Source organism: Phaenicophaeus curvirostris, chromosome 6, assembly GCF_032191515.1.
Source record: "Phaenicophaeus curvirostris isolate KB17595 chromosome 6, BPBGC_Pcur_1.0, whole genome shotgun sequence".
Classification (NCBI taxonomy): domain Eukaryota; kingdom Metazoa; phylum Chordata; class Aves; order Cuculiformes; family Cuculidae; genus Phaenicophaeus; species Phaenicophaeus curvirostris.
This window is the reverse complement of record NC_091397.1, coordinates 937,282-956,142: the sequence shown is the minus strand read 5'-3', so window position 1 is coordinate 956,142 and position 18,861 is coordinate 937,282. Positions and strand designations below refer to the sequence as shown.

At 62.4% G+C, this 18,861-nt stretch overlaps 1 protein-coding gene across 1 annotated transcript; it reads left to right on the top strand.

The window, feature by feature from the left end:
• The first annotated feature begins 2,433 nt into the window (after positions 1-2,433).
• Positions 2,434-18,120, top strand: LOC138722170 (NAC-alpha domain-containing protein 1-like). The gene is made up of 9 exons (XM_069860053.1): positions 2,434-2,473; positions 9,214-13,902; positions 14,501-14,728; positions 14,814-14,902; positions 15,002-15,085; positions 16,417-16,563; positions 16,647-16,778; positions 17,763-17,885; positions 17,975-18,120. The coding sequence occupies exons 1-9, from the start codon at positions 2,434-2,436 to the stop codon at positions 17,987-17,989; spliced, it is 5,547 nt and encodes a 1,848-aa protein (XP_069716154.1). The 3' UTR covers positions 17,990-18,120.
• Positions 18,121-18,861: the final 741 nt, after the last annotated feature.

The following is an 18,861-nucleotide window of genomic DNA, read 5'->3' as shown; positions in this document are numbered from 1 at the left end:
TGCTATGAGGCAGGGACACCTCCCACTGGATCAGGGGCTCCAAGCTCCATCCAACGTGGCCTTCAACACCTCCAGGGATGGGGCAGCCACCCCTGCTCTGGGTGACCTGTTCCAGGGCCTCCCCACCCTCTCAGTGAAGAATTTCTTCCTAACGTCTCACCTAAACCTTCCCCTTCCAATTTAAAGCCACCCCCCCTTGTCCTATCACTCCAGCCCCTTGGAAAAAGTCCCTCCCCAGCTTTCCTGGAGCCCCTTTCAGCCCTGGAAGCTGCTCTGAGGTCTCCCCAGAACCTTCTCCATGCTGACCAACCCCAACTCTCTCAGCCTGTCCTCCTATGGGAGGTTCTCCAGCCCTTGGCTCATCTCCGTGGCCTCCTCCGGCCTCGCTCCAAGAGCTCCATCTCCTCCTTCTCGCGTTGGAGACTCCAGAAGCAGCCCCGGGACTCCAGGTTGGGGCTCACGGGAGCCGTTGCCCCCCGGTTTCTCCGCTGCTGGGGTCCCGTCTCTCGGTGGAGGCCGCGGGGCTGCTGCCTTTGCCAGCTGGGAGCTGCTGAGTCACGGCTCGAAGCTGCTCCTGGCACCGGCGTCTCCGCTTCGGCGCCAGCCGCTCTCGCCGGGGTGGCAGCCAGCACCGCGCTGTCCCCTGCGCTGGACACCCCATCCCCCCCCACCCCCAACCGTGCCTCAGTTTCCCCTCCCGCAACCTTCAGCCGCGCCGTGGCACTGGAAGGGTTAAGCCGGACCCTCCCCAGCAGGGATTGGGGGGTCCTGGGAGGGGGGGTGGTGGGAACATCTCCCTCCTTCCACTCATCATCTATCCAGGGTCTCCCCGGGATGGGGTACCCCTCGCCCCGTTGCTAGGCAACCATCCCCATCACCGTGGAGACCAGAGGATGTTGCCGCGGCGACCACGAGCGGCATCGCTCCTGCCACCACCCCCCCCCCCCCCCAGTGCTCCCAGTGGCGCGGAGTGGGGACCCCAGTGACCCTCCCAGTATGGGGGGGGCTGCTTTTGGGGTGCTCTTCCCCTTCCCACAGCGCCCGGGATGCTGCTGGGCGCTCACCCCCCCCCCTTTTTTTTTTTTAGGGAGCAAATTCCCACCCCCCGTTTCTCATCGGTCCCACCCTGGTTGGGGAAACTGAGGCCGGGGCCTCCCCCGCATCCTTCTACCCCCACGTCCTCCATCCCTCCATCCCACATCTCTTCATCCCTCCATCCCCGTATTCCCCATCCTTCCATCCCTGTATTCCCTCATCCCTCCATCCTTTCATCTCCTCATCCTCTCATCCCTTCATCCCTGTACTCCACATCCCTCCATCCCTCATCCCTCCATCTCTATCCCTATCTCCTTTATCCCTCCATCCTTTATCCCTCCATCCCTCATCCCTCCATCTCTATCTCCCACCCCTCCATCCCTCATCCCTCCATCCATAGAATCACAGAATCACCAGGTTGGAAGAGACCCACTGGACCATGGAGTCCAACCGTTCCTATCAAACACTAACCCATGTCCCTTAGCACCTCGGCCACCCGAGCCTTAAACATCCTTAAACACCATTATCCCTCATCCCTCCATCTCTGTCTCCCATCCCTCCATCCCTCATCCCTCCATCTCTATCTCTATATCTCCCACCCCTCCATCCCTCATCCCTCCATCCTTCATCCCTCCATCTCCACCCCATCTCCTTTATCCCTCCATCCCTCCATCCTTTATCCCTCCATCCCTCACCCCTCCATCTCCACCCCTATCTCCTTTATCCCTCCATCCCTCATCCCTCCATCCTTTATCCCTCCATCCCTCCATCCTTTATCCCTCCATCCCTCACCCCTCCATCCCTCATCCCTCCATCCCTCATCCCTCCATCCTTTATCCCTCCATCCCTCATCCCTCCATCCCTCACCCCTCCATCCCTCATCCCTCCATCCCTCATCCCTCCATCCTTTATCCCTCCATCCTTTATCCCTCCATCCCTCCATCCCTATCCCTATCTCCTTTATCCCTCCATCCCTCCATCCCTCATCCCTCCATCCTTTATCCCTCCATCCCTCATCCCTCCATCCGTCATCCCTCCATCCTTTATCTCTCCATCCCTCCATCCCCCATCTCTCCATCCTTTATCCCTCCATCCTTTATCCCTCCATCCCTCATCCCTCCATCCCTCCATCCCTCATCCCTCCATCCCTCACCCCTCCATCTCCACCCCCATCTCCTTTATCCCTCCATCCCCCCATGTCCCCCCCTCTCTCCTCCCTCCCTCCTCCCTCCGTCCCCTCCCCCCGCAGCCGCAGTGCCCCCCCCCCCCCCACTCCTCCCCGTTCTCCGGGCGGGGCGGTCGGTGGCGCTCGGGGCGGTCGGTGGCGCTCGGGGCGGTCGGTGGCGCTCGGGGCGGTGCGGGCTCCGCAGCCCCCGGGGCCGCCGGCCGAGCGGGACCATGGAGCGGCCCGGCCCCGCCGACCGGGGAACCGGGACAGGTGAGAGACCGCGGGGACAGGGCCGGGGCTGGAGGAGCCGGGGACGGAGGGAATGGAGGGCGAGGGGGGATGGAGGGAGGAGAAATAGGGGGATGGAGGGATGGGGGATGATGGAGGGAGGAGAAATAGGGGGATGGAGGGATGAGAAATAGGGGGATGGAGGGATGGAGGGATGAGAAATAGGGGGATGGAGGGATGGAGGGATGAGAAATAGGGGGATGGAGGGATGAGAAATAGGGGGATGGAGGGATGGAGGATGAGAAATAGGGGGATGGAGGGATGGGGGATGAGAAATAGGGGGATGGAGGGATGAGAAATAGGGGGATGGAGGGATGGAGGGATGAGAAATAGGGGGATGGAGGGATGAGAAATAGGGGGATGGAGGGATGGAGGGATGAGAAATAGGGGGATGGAGGGATGAGAAATAGGGGGATGGAGGGATGGGGGATGAGAAATAGGGGGATGGAGGGATGGGGGATGAGAAATAGGGGGATGGAGGGATGGGGGATGAGAAATAGGGGGATGGAGGGATGGGGGATGATGGAGGGATGAGAAATAGGGGGATGGAGGGATGGAGGGATGAGAAATAGGGGGATGGAGGGATGGGGGATGATGGAGGGATGAGAAATAGGGGGATGGAGGGATGGGGGATGGAGGGAAGAGGGGTGAGGGATGAGGGGATGGAGGGATAAGGGGTGAGGGATGAAGGGATAAAGGATGGAGGGGTGGGAGATAGAGATGGAGGGATGAGGGATGGAGGGTGAGGGGGTGGTGGGATGAGAAATAGAGGGATGGAGGGCGAGGGATGATGGAGGGTGAGAGATGGAGGGTGAGGGATGAGGAAAGAGGGATGAGGGGATGGAGAGTGAGGGATGATGGAGGGATGAGAAATACAGAGATGGAGGGTGAGGGGATGGAGGGTGAGGGGATGGAGGAAAGAGGGGATGGAGGAAAGAGGGGATGGAGGAAAGAGGGGATGGAGGGAAAAGGGGTGTGGGGCTGGGGGATGTGGGGCTGCAAAACAGGGCTGCAGGACGGAGAGAAGAGGGCTGGGGGGCAGCAGGGACACAGGGATGGAGGAGGGGATGGGATGGAGGAACGTGGGGTGGGATGGAGAGACTTGGGGCTTTAGGGATGTGGGGCTGGAAGATGTGGGGCTGGAAGATGTGGGGCTGGAAGATGAGGGGCTGAGGGGTTTGGGGCTGGAAGATGAGGGGCTGAGGGGTTTGGGGCTGGAAGATGAGGGGCTGAGGGGTTTGGGGCTGGAAGATGAGGGGCTGAGGGGTTTGGGGCTGGAAGATGAGGGGCTGAGGGGTTTGGGGCTGGAAGATGAGGGGCTGAGGGATTTGGGGCTGGAAGATGTGGGGCTGGAAGATTTGGGGCTGGAAGATGAGGGGCTGAGGGGTTTGGGGCTGGAAGATGAGGGGCTGAGGGGTTTGGGGCTGGAAGATGTGGGGCTGGAAGATTTGGGGCTGGAAGATGAGGGGCTGAGGGGTTTGGGGCTGGAAGATGAGGGGCTGAGGGGTTTGGGGCTGGAAGATGAGGGGCTGAGGGGTTTGGGGCTGGAAGATGTGGGGCTGAGGGGTTTGGGGCTGGAAGATGAGGGGCTGAGGGGTTTGGGGCTGGAAGATGTGGGGCTGAGGGGTTTGGGGCTGGAAGATGTGGGGCTGAGGGGTTTGGGGCTGGAAGATGTGGGGCTGAGGGGTTTGGGGCTGGAAGATGAGGGGCTGAGGGGTTTGGGGCTGGAAGATGTGGGGCTGAGGGGTTTGGGGCTGGAAGATGAGGGGCTGAGGGGTTTGGGGCTGGAAGATGAGGGGCTGGGGGTTTGGGGCTGGAAGATGAGGGGCTGAGGGGTTTGGGGCTGGAAGATGAGGGGCTGAGGGGTTTGGGGCTGGAAGATGAGGGGCTGAGGGGTTTGGGGCTGGAAGATGAGGGGCTGGGGGTTTGGGGCTGGAAGATGAGGGGCTGAGGGGTTTGGGGCTGGAAGATGAGGGGCTGGGGGTTTGGGGCTGGAAGATGAGGGGCTGAGGGGTTTGGGGCTGGAAGATGAGGGGCTGGGGGTTTGGGGCTGGAAGATGAGGGGCTGAGGGGTTTGGGGCTGGAAGATGAGGGGCTGGGGGTTTGGGGCTGGAAGATGAGGGGCTGAGGGGTTTGGGGCTGGAAGATGAGGGGCTGGAAGATTTGGGGCTGGAAGATGTGGGGCTGAGGGGTTTGGGGCTGGAAGATGTGGGGCTGAGGGGTTTGGGGCTGGAAGATGTGGGGCTGAGGGGTTTGGGGCTGGAAGATGAGGGGCTGAGGGGTTTGGGGCTGGAAGATGAGGGGCTGAGGGGTTTGGGGCTGGAAGATGAGGGGCTGAGGGATTTGGGGCTGGAAGATGTGGGGCTGGAAGATTTGGGGCTGGAAGATGAGGGGCTGAGGGGTTTGGGGCTGGAAGATGAGGGGCTGAGGGGTTTGGGGCTGGAAGATGTGGGGCTGGAAGATTTGGGGCTGGAAGATGAGGGGCTGAGGGGTTTGGGGCTGGAAGATGAGGGGCTGAGGGGTTTGGGGCTGGAAGATGAGGGGCTGAGGGGTTTGGGGCTGGAAGATGTGGGGCTGAGGGGTTTGGGGCTGGAAGATGTGGGGCTGAGGGGTTTGGGGCTGGAAGATGTGGGGCTGAGGGGTTTGGGGCTGGAAGATGAGGGGCTGAGGGGTTTGGGGCTGGAAGATGTGGGGCTGAGGGGTTTGGGGCTGGAAGATGAGGGGCTGAGGGGTTTGGGGCTGGAAGATGAGGGGCTGGGGGTTTGGGGCTGGAAGATGAGGGGCTGAGGGGTTTGGGGCTGGAAGATGAGGGGCTGAGGGGTTTGGGGCTGGAAGATGAGGGGCTGAGGGGTTTGGGGCTGGAAGATGAGGGGCTGGGGGTTTGGGGCTGGAAGATGAGGGGCTGAGGGGTTTGGGGCTGGAAGATGAGGGGCTGGGGGTTTGGGGCTGGAAGATGAGGGGCTGAGGGGTTTGGGGCTGGAAGATGAGGGGCTGGGGGTTTGGGGCTGGAAGATGAGGGGCTGAGGGGTTTGGGGCTGGAAGATGAGGGGCTGGGGGTTTGGGGCTGGAAGATGAGGGGCTGAGGGGTTTGGGGCTGGAAGATGAGGGGCTGGAAGATTTGGGGCTGGAAGATGTGGGGCTGAGGGGTTTGGGGCTGGAAGATGTGGGGCTGAGGGGTTTGGGGCTGGAAGATGTGGGGCTGAGGGATTTGGGGCTGGAAGATGTGGGGCTGAGGGATGTGGGGCTGGAAGATGAGGGGCTGAGGGGTTTGGGGCTGGAAGATGAGGGGCTGCGGGGCTGGAGAAGGAGGGATGGAGGCCACCAGCACCGAGGGACTCGGGTCCCCAGGCTCCAGGGCGAGGCAGGAGGTGACTTTGGGGACACCTTGAGGAGCTCCCGGCGGTGGCAGCGCCAGGCACAGCCCTTCCCCCCAGCCCCCCAATCCCATCAGGACCCCCCCCCCCCCCCCAAAAAAAAAAGGGAACCCCGGGTGGGGAAACTGAGGCACAGCTCAAGGTCACCCCGTGTGGGCTCCGTGACAGCCTCTTGGGGCAGAGATAAGGGGGCCCAGCACCCCCCAGCATGAAAATTTGGGGGGGTCTGAACTGAGGGGAACCCCAAAACCCTCCTTGGGGGCAGAGATAAGGGGTCCCAGCACCCCCTAACATGAAAATTTGGGGGGGTCTGAGCTGGGTGGACCCCAAAACCCTCCTTGAGGGGCAGAGATAAGGGGTCCCAGCACCCCACAGCATGAAAATTTGGGGGGGTCTGAGCTTGGGGAACCCCAAAACCCTCCTTGGGGGCAGAGATAAAGGGTCCCAGCACCCCCCAGCATGATAATTTGGGGGGGTCTGAGCTTGGGGAACCCCAAAAATCCTCTTGAAGTGCAGAGTTAAGGGGTCCCAGCACCCCCCAGTGTGGAAATTTGGAGGGTTCTGAGCTGAGGGGACCCCAAAACCCTGCTTGGGGGCAGAGATAAAGGGTCCCAGCACCCCTAACTGTGAAAATTTATGGGGGTGTGAGCTTGGGGGACCCCAAAACCTTCTCAGGGTCTGAATTAATGGGCTCCCAGCATCCCCTAATGTGGCACAAAGGGGGGGGGGGGTCTGAGCTGGGGGACCCCAAAACCCTCCTTGGGGGCAGAGATAAGGGGTCCTATCACCCCACAGCGTGAAAATTTGGGGGGGTCTGAGCTGGGTGGACCCCAAAGCCATCCTTGAGGGGCAGAGATAAGGGGTCCCAGCACCCCCCAGCATGAAAATTTGGAGGGTTCTGAGCTGAGGGGACCCCAAAACCCTGCTTGAAGGGCAGAGATAAGGGGTCCCAGCACCCCCTAGCATGAAAATTTGGGGGGGTCTGAGCTTGGGGAACCCCAAAAACCCTCCTTGGGGGCAGAGTTAAGGGGTCCCAGCACCCCCTAGCATGAAAATTTGGGGGGGTCTGAGCTGAGGGGACCCCAAAACCCTCCTTGAAGGGCAGAGATAAGGGGTCCCACCCCCCAAAAAAATTCTGGGGGCCCCCAGACCCCCATATTAACCCCCTCAGTGCTGGAGGAAGCAAAAATGCTTCCTTACCCCCCCCCCCCAGGTTTTCTTTAGGGGGCAGGAGCGACCCCTTGATGTGATTATGGGGGGGCTGAAATATTTTTGGGGGGGGCTTTAAGTAGCCCAGTGAGGCCCCGCCCCCTCCCAGCAGCCCCCTCAAGCCCCGCCCCCTCCCCTATAAAGCCCCCAGCTGGGCTCCCTGGGTTCTACTGGGCTTGGTGGCACCTGCTGGGTTCTTGGTTCTTCTACCCCATGGATTGGTCCCTTGGGGGGGCAGGTAAGGTGGTTTTGGGGTCCCTCAAGGTGCTTTTGGGGTGGGAAGGGGGCTGGGTTCTCCTCCCCTTGGTCATGTTGGGGCTGAGAACCTCCAGACTCGGAGCATGGATCCTTGGTTGGGGTCCCTCAAGGTGGTTTTCGGGTTCCTCAAAGAGGTTTTGGGGTCCCTCAAGGTGGTTTTGGGGTGGGAAGGGGGCTGGGTTCTCCTCCCCTTGGTCATGTTGGAGCTGAGAACCTCCAGACTCGGAGCATGGATCCTTGGTTGGGGTCCCTCAAGGTGGTTTTCGGGTTCCTCAAAGAGGTTTTGGGGTCCCTCAAGGTGGTTTTGGGGTGGGAAGGCAGCTGGGTTCTCCTCCCCTTGGTCATGTTGGTGCTAAGAACCTCCAGACTCAGTGCATGGGTGGGCTTGGAGCTCCTTGGTGGGGAACACTGTAAGGGGTTGGGGTCCCTCAAGGTGGTTTTGGGGTCCCTCAAGGTGGTTTTGGGGTCCCTCAAGGTGGTTTTGGGGTCCCTCAAGGTGGTTTTGGGGTCCCTCAAAGAGGTTTTGGGGTTCCTCAAGGTGGTTTTGGGGTGGGAAGGGGGCTGGGTTCTCCTCCCCTTGGTCATGTTGGGGCTGAGAGCCTCCAGCCTCAGTGCATGGGTGGGCTTGGAGCTCCTTGGTGGGGGACACTGTAAGGGGTTGGGGTCCCTCAAGGTGGTTTTGGGGTCCCTCAAGGTGGTTTTGGGGTGGGAAGGGGGCTGGGTTCACCTCCCCTTGGTCATGTGGGGGTTGAGAACCTCCAGCCTCAGTGCATGGATCCTTGGTGGGGGACAGTGTAAGGGGTTGGGGTCCCTCAAGGTGGTTTTGGGGTCCCTCAAGGTGGTTTTGGGGTCCCTCAAGGTGGTTTTGGGGTGGGAAGGGGGCTGGGTTCACCTCCTCTTGGTCATGTTGGGGCTGAGAACCTCCAGCCTCAGTGCATGGATTCTTAGTGGGGTCCCTCAAGGTGCTTTTGGGGTCCCTCAAGGTGCTTTTGGGGTGGGAAGGGGGCTGGGTTCTCCTCCCCTTGGTCATGTGGGGGCTGAGAACCTCCAGACTCAGTGCACGGGTGGGCTTGGAGCTCCTTGGTAGGAGATACTGTAAGGGGTTGGAGGTCTTGGGAATGGTTTTGGGGTTCCTCAAAGAGGTTTTGGGGTCCCTCAAGGTGGTTTTGGGGTGGGAAGGGGGCTGGGTTCACCTCCCCTTGGTCATGTTGGGGCTGAGAACCTCCAGCCTCAGTGCATGGATCCTTGGTGGGGTCCCTCAAGGTGGTTTTGGGGTCCCTCAAGGTGGTTTTGGGGTGGGAAGGGGGCTGGGTTCTCCTCCCCTTGGTCATGCTGGGGCTGGGAACCTCCAGACTTGGTGCGTGGGTGGGCTTGGAGCTCCTTGGTGGGAGATACTGTAAGGGTTTTGGGGTCCCATGGGAGCATCCTGGGGTGCCCTGGTGGGGTTGATGTCCTGGGGTGCCCTGGAGGCATCCATGGGATCATCACGAGATCATCCTGGTGGGCTCCGTGCTCCCTGGGATCATCATGAGATCATCCTGGTGGGCTCCGTGCTCCCTGGGAGCATCTTGAGATCATCCTGGTGGGCTCCGTGCTCCCCGGGAGCATCTTGAGATCATCCTGGTGGGCTCCATGCTCCCTGGGAGCATCATGAGGTCATCCTGGTGGGCTCCATGCTCCCTGGGAGCATCATGAGGTCATCCTGGTGGGCTCCGTGCTCCCTGGGAGCATCATGAGATCATCCTGGTGGGCTCCATGCTCCCTGGGATCATCTTGAGATCATCCTGGTGGGCTCCATGTCCTGGTGTCCCCCCTCGGGGCTCACCCTGGCCCTCCTGGGGGTTCCCCCGGCGCTGAGGGAGGTCTCCCCTTTTCCCGCAGCCCCCCCACCGCTGGTGGCCAAGGAGGAGGCCCGTCCGCAGCCCGAGGGCGCCAGCTGCGACCCCGGCCCCACGGGCCCCACCACCGCCCCCCTGGACACCCGCATCGTCATGGGCGAGGAGACCCGCTCCAGCGCCGCCCCGGAGCTCCCAGGGCTCCCGTGTCCTCCTGCCGTGCCTTGTCCCTTCCCCGCGCCCGCCAAAGACCTTCCCCACCACCACCACCACCACCACCAAGGAGCAGAAACCACCCCTGGGAGATCCACCACCGCCTCCTCCTTGGACCCCGACCTCTTCTTCACGGCTCCTTCCACCCCGATCCGCGTCGGGGGCTCCCGGTTGGCCCACGCCGAGGAGCAGACGGACGGGGAGAGCGAAGGGCTCTGCTCTCCACCCACCTCGCCTTCCGGGTCCTACATGACGGCCGAGGGGGGCAGCTGGGGCTCCTCGGGCACCGCCAGCACCTCCCCGTCTTCTTCTCCCAACCTGGTGGCCGAGGCCGAAGCTTTGGGGGAAGGCGACGCCGGCGTCGAAGCCGAGAGCTTGGGGGGATCCTTCACGGCGCTTCCCGCCTGCTTGGAGGACCTTTCGACGTTTCCTGATGAAGATGAAGGGGGACTCTTCGCCTCGCCAGGAGGCAATGAGGATGAGGAGGAGCAGACACCAGAAGAAGACGATGATGAAGATGAGGACTGGGAGGGGTCGGCGGGGTTGATCCCAGCGGCGCTCTTGCCCTTCCGGGGCAGTTTGCTCTTCCAAGCCGAAGCGGTAGAGATCACCCCATTGCCCCTCTCCGGCGAGGAAGAAGAAGAAGAAGCAGAAGAAGAAGAGGAGGATGAAGAAGAAGAAGAAGAGGAAGGTGGTAGCACCTCAGCCTCTTTCCTGCGCTCCTTGTCGGAAACGTCCATCACCGAGGGGGTGGACGAGTCCTTCGCCTTCCGCGATGACACCTCGGCCTCCTCCGACTCGGCCGCCTACGATGGGGAGGAGGACGAGAGGCTCTACGGCAGCGAGCACCACGCGGTGGGGACCGAGGCGGGACCTGCTGGGGGCATCGAGCTCCATCTTCACGCCGGGGTGGCCTTGACGGGCTCCGGCTCGCCAGAAGGGTCCCCTCGGCACCACCGCGGCCAGGAGCCGGTCAGCCTGGGGCCCGCTGGCGAGGACCTTGGCGTGGAGAGGATGGAACCGGCGATGGAGGAGGTGGATGGTGCTGAGATGCCACCAGCACCTGCTGGAGAAGGTGGCGTGGAGCAAGACCATGAGAGCTTCTTCACCTCCTCTTCCTCCTCTTCTTCCTCGGAGCTGGAGACATCAGTCTTGGAGCCTCGTGTCCCAGCAGAGCCTCCCCAGCTCTTGGAGGAGACCTTGGTCTTGGAGCCTCATGTCCCACCACAGCCTCCTCAGCTCCCGGAGGAGAGCTTGGTCTTGGAGCCTCATGTCGCACCAGAGCCTCCCCAGCTCCTGGAGGAGCCGTCAGTCTTGGAGGCTCATGTCCCAGCAGAGCCTCCTCAGCTCTTGGAGGAGACCTCAGTCTTGGAGCCTCGTGTCCCACCAGAGCCTCCTCGGTTCCTGGAGGAGCCCTCAGTCCTGGAGCCTCATGTCCCACCAGAGCCTCCTCAGCTCCTGGAGGAGACCTCGGTCCTGGAGCCTCCTCAGCTCCTGGAGGAGCCCTCAGTCCTGGAGCCTCGTGTCCCAGCAGAGCCTCCTCTGCTCCTGGAAGAGACCTCGGTCCTGGAGCCTCGTGTCCCACCAGAGCCTCCTCAGTTCCTGGAGGAGACCTCGGTCCTGGAGCCTCATGTCCCACCAGAGCCTCCTTGTCTCCTGGAGGAGCCCTCGGTCTTGGAACCGTGTGTCCCACCAGAGCCTCCTCAGCTCCTGGAAGAGACCTCAGTCTTGGAGCCACATGTCCCACCAGAGCCTCCTCGGTTCCTGGAGGAGCCCTCGGTCCTGGAGCCTTGTGTCCCACCAGAGCCTCCTCAGCTCTTGGAGGAGACCTCAGTCTTGGAGCCTCATGTCCCACCAGAGCCTCCTCAGCTCTTGGAGGAGCCCTCGGTCCTGGAGCCTCATGTCCCAGCAGAGCCTCCTCAGCTCTTGGAGGAGCCCTCGGTCCTGGAGCCTCATGTCCCAGCAGAGCCTCCTCAGCTCCTGGAGGAGACACCAAGTGCTGAGAAGGAGCTGGTAGCGACGGTTGATTCCGAAGAACCCAACGTGGAGCTGGTGGCAGGTGACCATGTCCTGCAGCCACCCGTCCTCTGCTCCATGGACCCCAGGGAGCCCAAACCCAACGGGCCAGGCCTGGAGGAGGTGACAGCGGCCAACGGGGAGACCCTGGGTGGCCCCGAGAGTGATGGTGGCGACGATGGTGACGGTGACACCATGAGAATGGGAAGCATGGAGGCGGCAGCCATTGATGGCCACGATGAGCTGGACGTGGTGACCCCTGACCTGGCACCATCGGTGACACCCAACCTGGACACCGTGGCCGCTAACCTGGTGCCTCTGGTGACCCCAAGTTCTCCAGATGAGGTGGACACGGTGGCCACCAGCTTGGGACCACTGGTGACCTCAAGCCTTCCGGATGAGGTGGACACGGTGGCCACCAACTTGGCACCATTGGTGACCTCAAGCCCTCCGGATGAGGTGGACCTCGTGGCTCCAGGCTTGGCCCCCTCGCTGATGTCCAACCCTCCAGAAGAAGCAGAAACCACACCCACCACCCCTGACCTGGCACCGTCGGGGACACCGAGCCCACCAGACGCCGTGGCCACCCCCCTGGCTCCATCACTGATGCTCAGACCACCAGATGAGGTGGACGCGGTGGCCACCAACCTTGATGTGGCACCAATGGTGACGCCGTTGGGTGAGGTGGACACCACGGCTACCGAGCTGGCATCACCAGTGGTTCCCAACCCACCGGATGAGGTGGACACCGCGGCCACCAACCTGGATCTGGCACCGTTGGAGATGCCCAACCCACCGGATGAGGTGGACACCGTGGCCACCGAGCCAGATGTGGCACCACCGATGGCGTTGGAAGGACAGGACACGGTGGCCACCAACCATGCACCATCGGTGATGTCCGACCTGCTGGAGAACGTGGCCACCAAGCAGGACCTGGCACCGTTGGCGACACCCAGCCCAGTAGATGCCGTGGCCACCAACCTGGCCCTGTTGGGGACTCCCAGGCCACCAGATGAGGTGGACACCGGGGCCACCAACCCTGAGCTGGTGCCATCGGTGATGCCAAAGCCTCTAGATGAGCTGGGGACTGTGGCCACCAACCTAGATGAGGAACCAGCGCTGACACCGAGGCCACCAGAGGAGGTGGAAACCAGGGCCACCAAGCCTGAGCTGTCACCATTGGAGACACTGAGGCCACCAGAGGAGCTGGACACAGTGGCCATCAAGCCTGATCTGTCACCATCGGAGACACTGAGGCCACCAGAAGAGGTGGAAACCGTGGCCACCAACCCTGATCAATCACCATTAGAGACATTGAGGCCACCAGAGGAGCTGGACATGGTGGCCACCAACCCTGATCTGTCACCATCAGAGACATCGAAGCCACCAGATGAGCTGGACACGGTGGCCACCAGCCCTGATCTGTCACCATTGGAGACACTGAGGCCACCAGAGGAGCTGGACACGGTGGCCACCAGCCCTGATCTGTCACCATCAGTGACATCCAGGCCACCAGATGAGGTGGCCACCAACCTAGAGGTGTCACCATCGCCACCACCGCTGGCCACGTCCCCCTGTGACCCTGTGGAGGAGCTGGTGGATGGGGCCACCTCCTCCTCTCTGGAGCCACCAGAACGTTCTAGGACCCAGATGACGGCGCCGCAACCCGTGGGGGACAGGGGTGACGGCCCTGAGGAGCATGAGGCCACCACCACCACCGCTGTGGAGGAATCATCTCCGGAGCTGCTGGTCCCCTCGCCTTCCCGCACCGACTCCAGCTTCTTCGCGGCCTCCGAGGTCGTGGCCACCGCTTGGAGACCTCCAGCTTCTGGTGACGAGGAGGAGGAGGAGGAGGAGAAGGAGGCCACCGCTGGCCTCTGCCTGCCCCCCGCTGTCCCCCCGTTGCTCTTCACGGCCTCGGAGCAGGAGGTCTACGTGGGGGTCCCCCCGGCTCCCCTCGAACTTCTCCAACCACCCGGTGCCTTTTTGGAGAGCGGGGAGGCCCGGCAGGAGGTCACGGCCATGCTGAGAGGCTCCTTCGGGGACCTTCCCGCCCCCCGCCTCCTCCCCAAAGCCCCTGAGATGCCACCAGAGCCCTCCCGAAGCCCCCCAGGGGACGGGACCGCGGAGGAGGAGGAGGAACCTCCAAGCCCTCAGGTGGCCCCCGAGACTTCAGGGGGAAGAAGCGATGCCAAAGCCCCCCTTGAGGGAGGTCCCCCCGACCTCCTCGAGGAGCCCTCAGAACCCCTGGAGAAGGTGGAGGAGGAGGAGGAGGTGATGGTGGGACCTGTCTCCAGCCTTCAAGCCGTTCTGGAAGCTCGACCGGCTGTGGAAGCAGCTCCCCAAGTTCTCCCCTGTCCTCTGCTCCCCAAACTCAGCCAAGTGCCTCCTCTCGCCGCGGCGCCACCAGGTCCCGACCCGGCCCGTGGCCACCAGGACACCTCAGGGCTCCCCGCGAGCAAGGAGCGGCCACCGGTCCCGCTGGCCTCCAGGAAGCACCTTGAAGGTAAGAGGCAACCCCGTCCGTGGGCTTCAGGAGGTCCCGGGGTGGGGTGGGGTCACCAGGATGGGTTGGAACCTGTAGAAGAAGCTTTTTGGGGGCCACCACCAGCTCAGTTGCTCTTTAGGGGTCCCTGGGTGGGAGATGGAGATGAGAAGGTTGAGTTGGACCCCATGGAACGAGCTTTTGGGGGGCCACCACCAGCTCAGCTGCTCCACAGCCACCACCTGGGACCAGAGTGAGGTGCTCAGGGTCCTCTTTAGGGGTTCCTGGGTGGGTGATGGGGTCACCAGGCTGGGTTGGAACCCGTAGAAGAAGCTTTCTGGGGGCCACCACCAGCTCAGCAGCTCTTTAGGGGTCCCTGGGTGGGAGATGGAGATGAGAAGGTTGGATTTGACCCCATAGAAGAAGCTTTTGGGGGGCCACCACCAGCTCAGCCTCTCTACAACCACTTCCCACCACCGTGGAGCTTCTTGTGGGTCCAGGGTGGGGTGCTCAGGGTCTTCTCTAGGGGTTCCTGGGTGCGTGATGGAGATGAGAAGGCTGGGTTGGACCCCCCAGAAGGTTCTTTGGGGGCCACCACCAACTCAACCACTTCTCTCAGCCCCCCAGCCCTCTCCCCGCAAGGAGAAGGAGGCGCGGGGCCGGCAGGGTGGTCCTGGTGGCCGAGGGCCACCCCGAGGGTCCCTTCAATCAGACTCGAGCTCCTCGAGCGAGACGGAAGCTCCGTACCCCTGCCCGGAGCTCCAGCGCCTCCGAGAAGCTTCCGGCATCCCCCTGCGAGCGGACAAGCAGCCCCAAAGCCCTCAACGCTGCGAGGCCAACCACAAAGGTGAGGGAGGAAGGTTCTTGAGATGTTCCTCACGTGGCTTTTATGGCTTCTCCGTCTCCATCCTGCGTCTCTCCTCGGCTCGTAGGGTCGTGTAACGAGTCGGAGAGTAACGACGAGTCCATCCCGGAGCTGGAGGAACCTGAGGGTTCGGAGCCACCACCGACCCAGAGCCAGGTGGGTTGGTTTTTTCTTTTTTTAGGGGGAGGATGAGGGCGACGGGGACCTCTCCCCGTGGTGGGACCAGGGGTGACCTCACCCGCTGCTCTGTGGCAGGCGCAGCTCACCCACTCGCTGGGCACCGGGGAGGAGACCTTCAGCAAGGCCAAGCAGAGCCGCAGCGAGAAGAAAGCCAGAAAGGTGGGATGGGGACCCACCAAGGTGGGGTTGGGGGTCTCCAGGTGGGATGGGGACCCACCAAGGTGGGGTTGGGGGTCTCCAGGTGGGATGGGGACCCACCAAGGTGGGGTTGGGGGTCTCCAGGTGGGATGGGGACCCACCAAGGTGGGGTTGGGGGTCTCTAGGTGGGGTTGGGGTCTCCAGGTGGGACGGGAACCCCCTGAGATGGGGTTGGGGTGTCTCCAGGTGGGGTTGGGGTGTCTCCAGGTGGGATGGGAACCCCCTGAGATGGGGTTGGGGGGATCTCCAGGTGGGGTTGGGGGTCTCCAGGTGGGATGGAACCCCCCCCGAGATGGGGTTGGGGTGTCTCCAGGTGGGGTTGGGGGTCTCCAGGTGGGATGGGAACCCCCTGAGATGGGGTTGGGGGATCTCCAGGTGGGGTTGGGGGGTCTCCAGATGGGGTTGGGAACCCCCCCTAGATGGGGCTGGGGGCCTCCAGCTGGGATTGAGGGTCTTCAGGTGTGGGATGGGGACCCTCCCAGATGGGTTCGGGGGTCTTGAGGAGGGGCTTTGGAGGTCCTAGAATCACTTGGTTGGGAAAGACCTTGGGTTGGGAGTCTCCAGGTGGGATGGGAACCCCCTCCAGATGGGGTTGGGGGCCTCCAGGTGGGGCTTTGGAGGTCCTAGAATCACTTGGTTGGGAAAGACTTTGGGTTCGGGGTCTCCAGGTGGGATGGGGACCCTCCTAGGTGGGGTGGGAACCTCCCCTCGATGGGGTTGGGAGTCTTCAGGTGGGGCTTTGGAGGTCCTAGAATCGCTTGGTTGGGAAAGACCTTGGGTTGGGGGTCTCCAGGTGGGGTTGAGGGTCTCCAGGTGGGGCAGGACCTCCCTCCAGGTGGGACTGGGGGCCTCCAGGTGGGACTGGGGGCCTCCAGGTGGGGTTGGGGGCCTCCACGTGGGGCTGGTGGGTCATAAAATCATAGAATCGCTTGGTTGGAGACGACCTTTGAGATGACGGAGTCCAACCACGGGGTGGCCCTTGTTGAATCCCAAGCTTGGGGTGGTAGGGATGGAGAAGCCTTGGTGTTGAGGGACAGATACCCCCTCTGGAAGGTCCCTGAGGTGTCTCAGCGGTGGTGGGGGGTGACGTGGTGTCCCCCATCCTGTGCTGGGCCCCCCCTGGACCACGAGTTGTCCCTACAGAGACGTAGGACAACCGGTTTTGCTCTTCTCCAAGGGGTTTGGGGCATTGCTGGAGGGCTGGAGCTCCTCCCTTTTTGGCTCCTTGGGGCGCGGTGACACCAGAGAAGGGGACACAAGGTCACCTTCGTGTCCCTCCGCCCCTTCTCCAGGCCATGTCCAAGCTGGGGCTGAGGCAGATCCACGGCGTCACCCGCATCACCATCCGCAAGTCCAAGAACATCCTCTTCGTCATCACCAAACCCGACGTCTTCAAGAGCCCCGCGTCCGACATCTACATCGTCTTCGGAGAAGCCAAGGTGATGGGGCAGGGGGGTTGATCCGTGGAGGTCCTGGGGGTGGCCCCGGTGGGGACGTGGGGGTGACCCCGGTGTCCCTGTAGATCGAGGACCTGTCGCAGCAAGTGCACAAGGCGGCGGCCGAGAAGTTCAAGGTGCCCATGGAGCATTCGCCCCTCATCACGGAGACGGCGCCGGCCCTCAGCATCAAAGAGGAGAGCGAGGAGGAGGAGGAGGTGGGTGACGGAGCAGGGGGGAGAGGGACCTCCGTGTCCCTCAGCGCTGGCTCCAGCCCGGCTCAGGGTCTTCGTCAACGACCTGGATGGAGGCCCCGAGGGCCCCCTGAGCAAGTCTGGGGGTGACACTGAGCTGGGTGGGAGCTGGATCTGCTGGAGGGTCGGGAGGCTCCAAAGGGACCTGAACAGGCTGGATCCATGGGCTGAGACCAACGGGCTGAGGTTCCACCAGGAACTTGGGGCACAAGAACCCTGGGCAGCTCCAGCCTAGGAGAAGGCTGGCTGGAAAGGGCCTGGAGGAGAAGGACCTGGGGGGGTTGGTTGGACAGGAGCCAGCAGGGGCCCAGGGGGCCAAGAAGGCCAAGGGCATCTTGGCTTGGAGCAGAGCCGGCGTGGCCAGCAGGAGAAGCACAGGGATTGTCCCCATGGACTTGGTGAGGCCACAGCTCGAATCCTGGGGTCAGTTCTGGGTCCCTCACTCCAAGAAAGACCTTGAGGGGCTGGAGAACGTCTGGAGAAGGGAACGGAGCTGGGGAGGGGCTGGAGAACAAGGGTTAGAAGGAGTAGATGAAGGACCTGGGGTGGTTCCACCTGGAGAAGAGGAGGCTGAGGGGAGACCTCATTGCTCTCTGCAACTCCCTGAGAGGAGGTTGTGGAGAGGAGGGAGCTGGGCTCTTCTCCCAAGGGACAGGGGACAAGGAGCAATGGCCTCAAGCTCCTCCAGGCTGGACATCTAGAAAGAATCTTTGGTGCTTGGTCCCTGTCGGAGGCTGCCCAGGGAGGGGGTTGAGTCCCCTTCCCTGGAGGGGTTTAAGGGCCGGGTGGCCGAGGTGCTGAGGGACACGGGTCAGTGGTTGATGGGGATGGTTGGACTCCATGATCCAGTGGGTCCTTTCCCACCTGGTGACTCTCTGATCTGTCCCGGTTGGAGGGGGCGGTTGGTTTGCGCCGTAAGGAGGTGACGCTGCTGTCCCCCACTGGCAGGTGGACGAGACGGGGCTGGAGGTGAGGGACATCGAGCTGGTCATGGCTCAAGCCAACGTCTCGCGTCCCAAAGCCGTGCGGGCGCTTCGGCACAACAACAACGACATCGTCAACGCCATCATGGTGAGTGGCTGGGCCGGGGAGGACCCAGGAGGCATCTCCCAGGCTTCCGGGGCTGGTCCTGATGTTCTGCTCTCCCCTTTCTCCTGCAGGAACTGACCATGTAGCGGCCGGGGAGGTCCTGGCCCCCTGTATAGATGCACAGTTACTCCCCCCCCTCGCCGTCCTTCTTCTCGATCCCCCTCCAGACTCTTCCTCCGCGTCTGTAACGCTCAATAAACGGCCTCATGTATCACTTGGATCGCAAACCACCTCCCACCGTGGTCATTTTGGGGTCTCCTGGGCTCAGGGCGGCCCCACGGCTCCTCCGGCCTCGTATCTCAGCAGGGTTGGGTCCCTGGAGATGTTGGAGAGGGATGGAGGAACCTGGGGAAGGGAGGAATTGAGGGGTTGAGGCCGCGGTGGTGGGACACGTGGCTTGGAGCTCTCCTGCTTGGCCAGGTCGGGGGGCACCTGGTACAGGGATTGTCCCTCTGGACTTGGTGCTGGTGAGGCCACAGCTCGAATCCTGGGGTCAGTTTTGGGTCCCTCACTCCAAGAAAGACCTTGAGGGGCTGGAGAACAAGGGTTGTGAGGAGCAGCTGAGGGACCTGGGGCTGGTTAGCCTGGAGGAGGCTGAGGGGAGACCTCATTGCTCTCTGCAGCTCCTGGAGAGGAGGTTGTGGAGAGGTGGGTGCTGGGCTCTTCTCCCAAGGAACAAGGGGTGGGAGGAGAGGAGAAATGGCCTCAAGCTGCTCCATGGCAGGTTCAGATTGGACATCAGGGAGTTCCATCACGGAAAGGGTGGTGAAGCCCTGGCAGAAGGTGCCCAGAGATGGTGGAACCTCCATCCTGGGAGCTGTTCAAAGAACATGGAGCTGTGACACTTAGAATCCTAGAATCCCCGGGTTGGAAAAGACCCACAGGATCATCAAGTCCACCTGGGGACAGGGTTTAGTTGGCATGAGGGGGGGTTGGATGATCTCAGAGGACCTTTCCA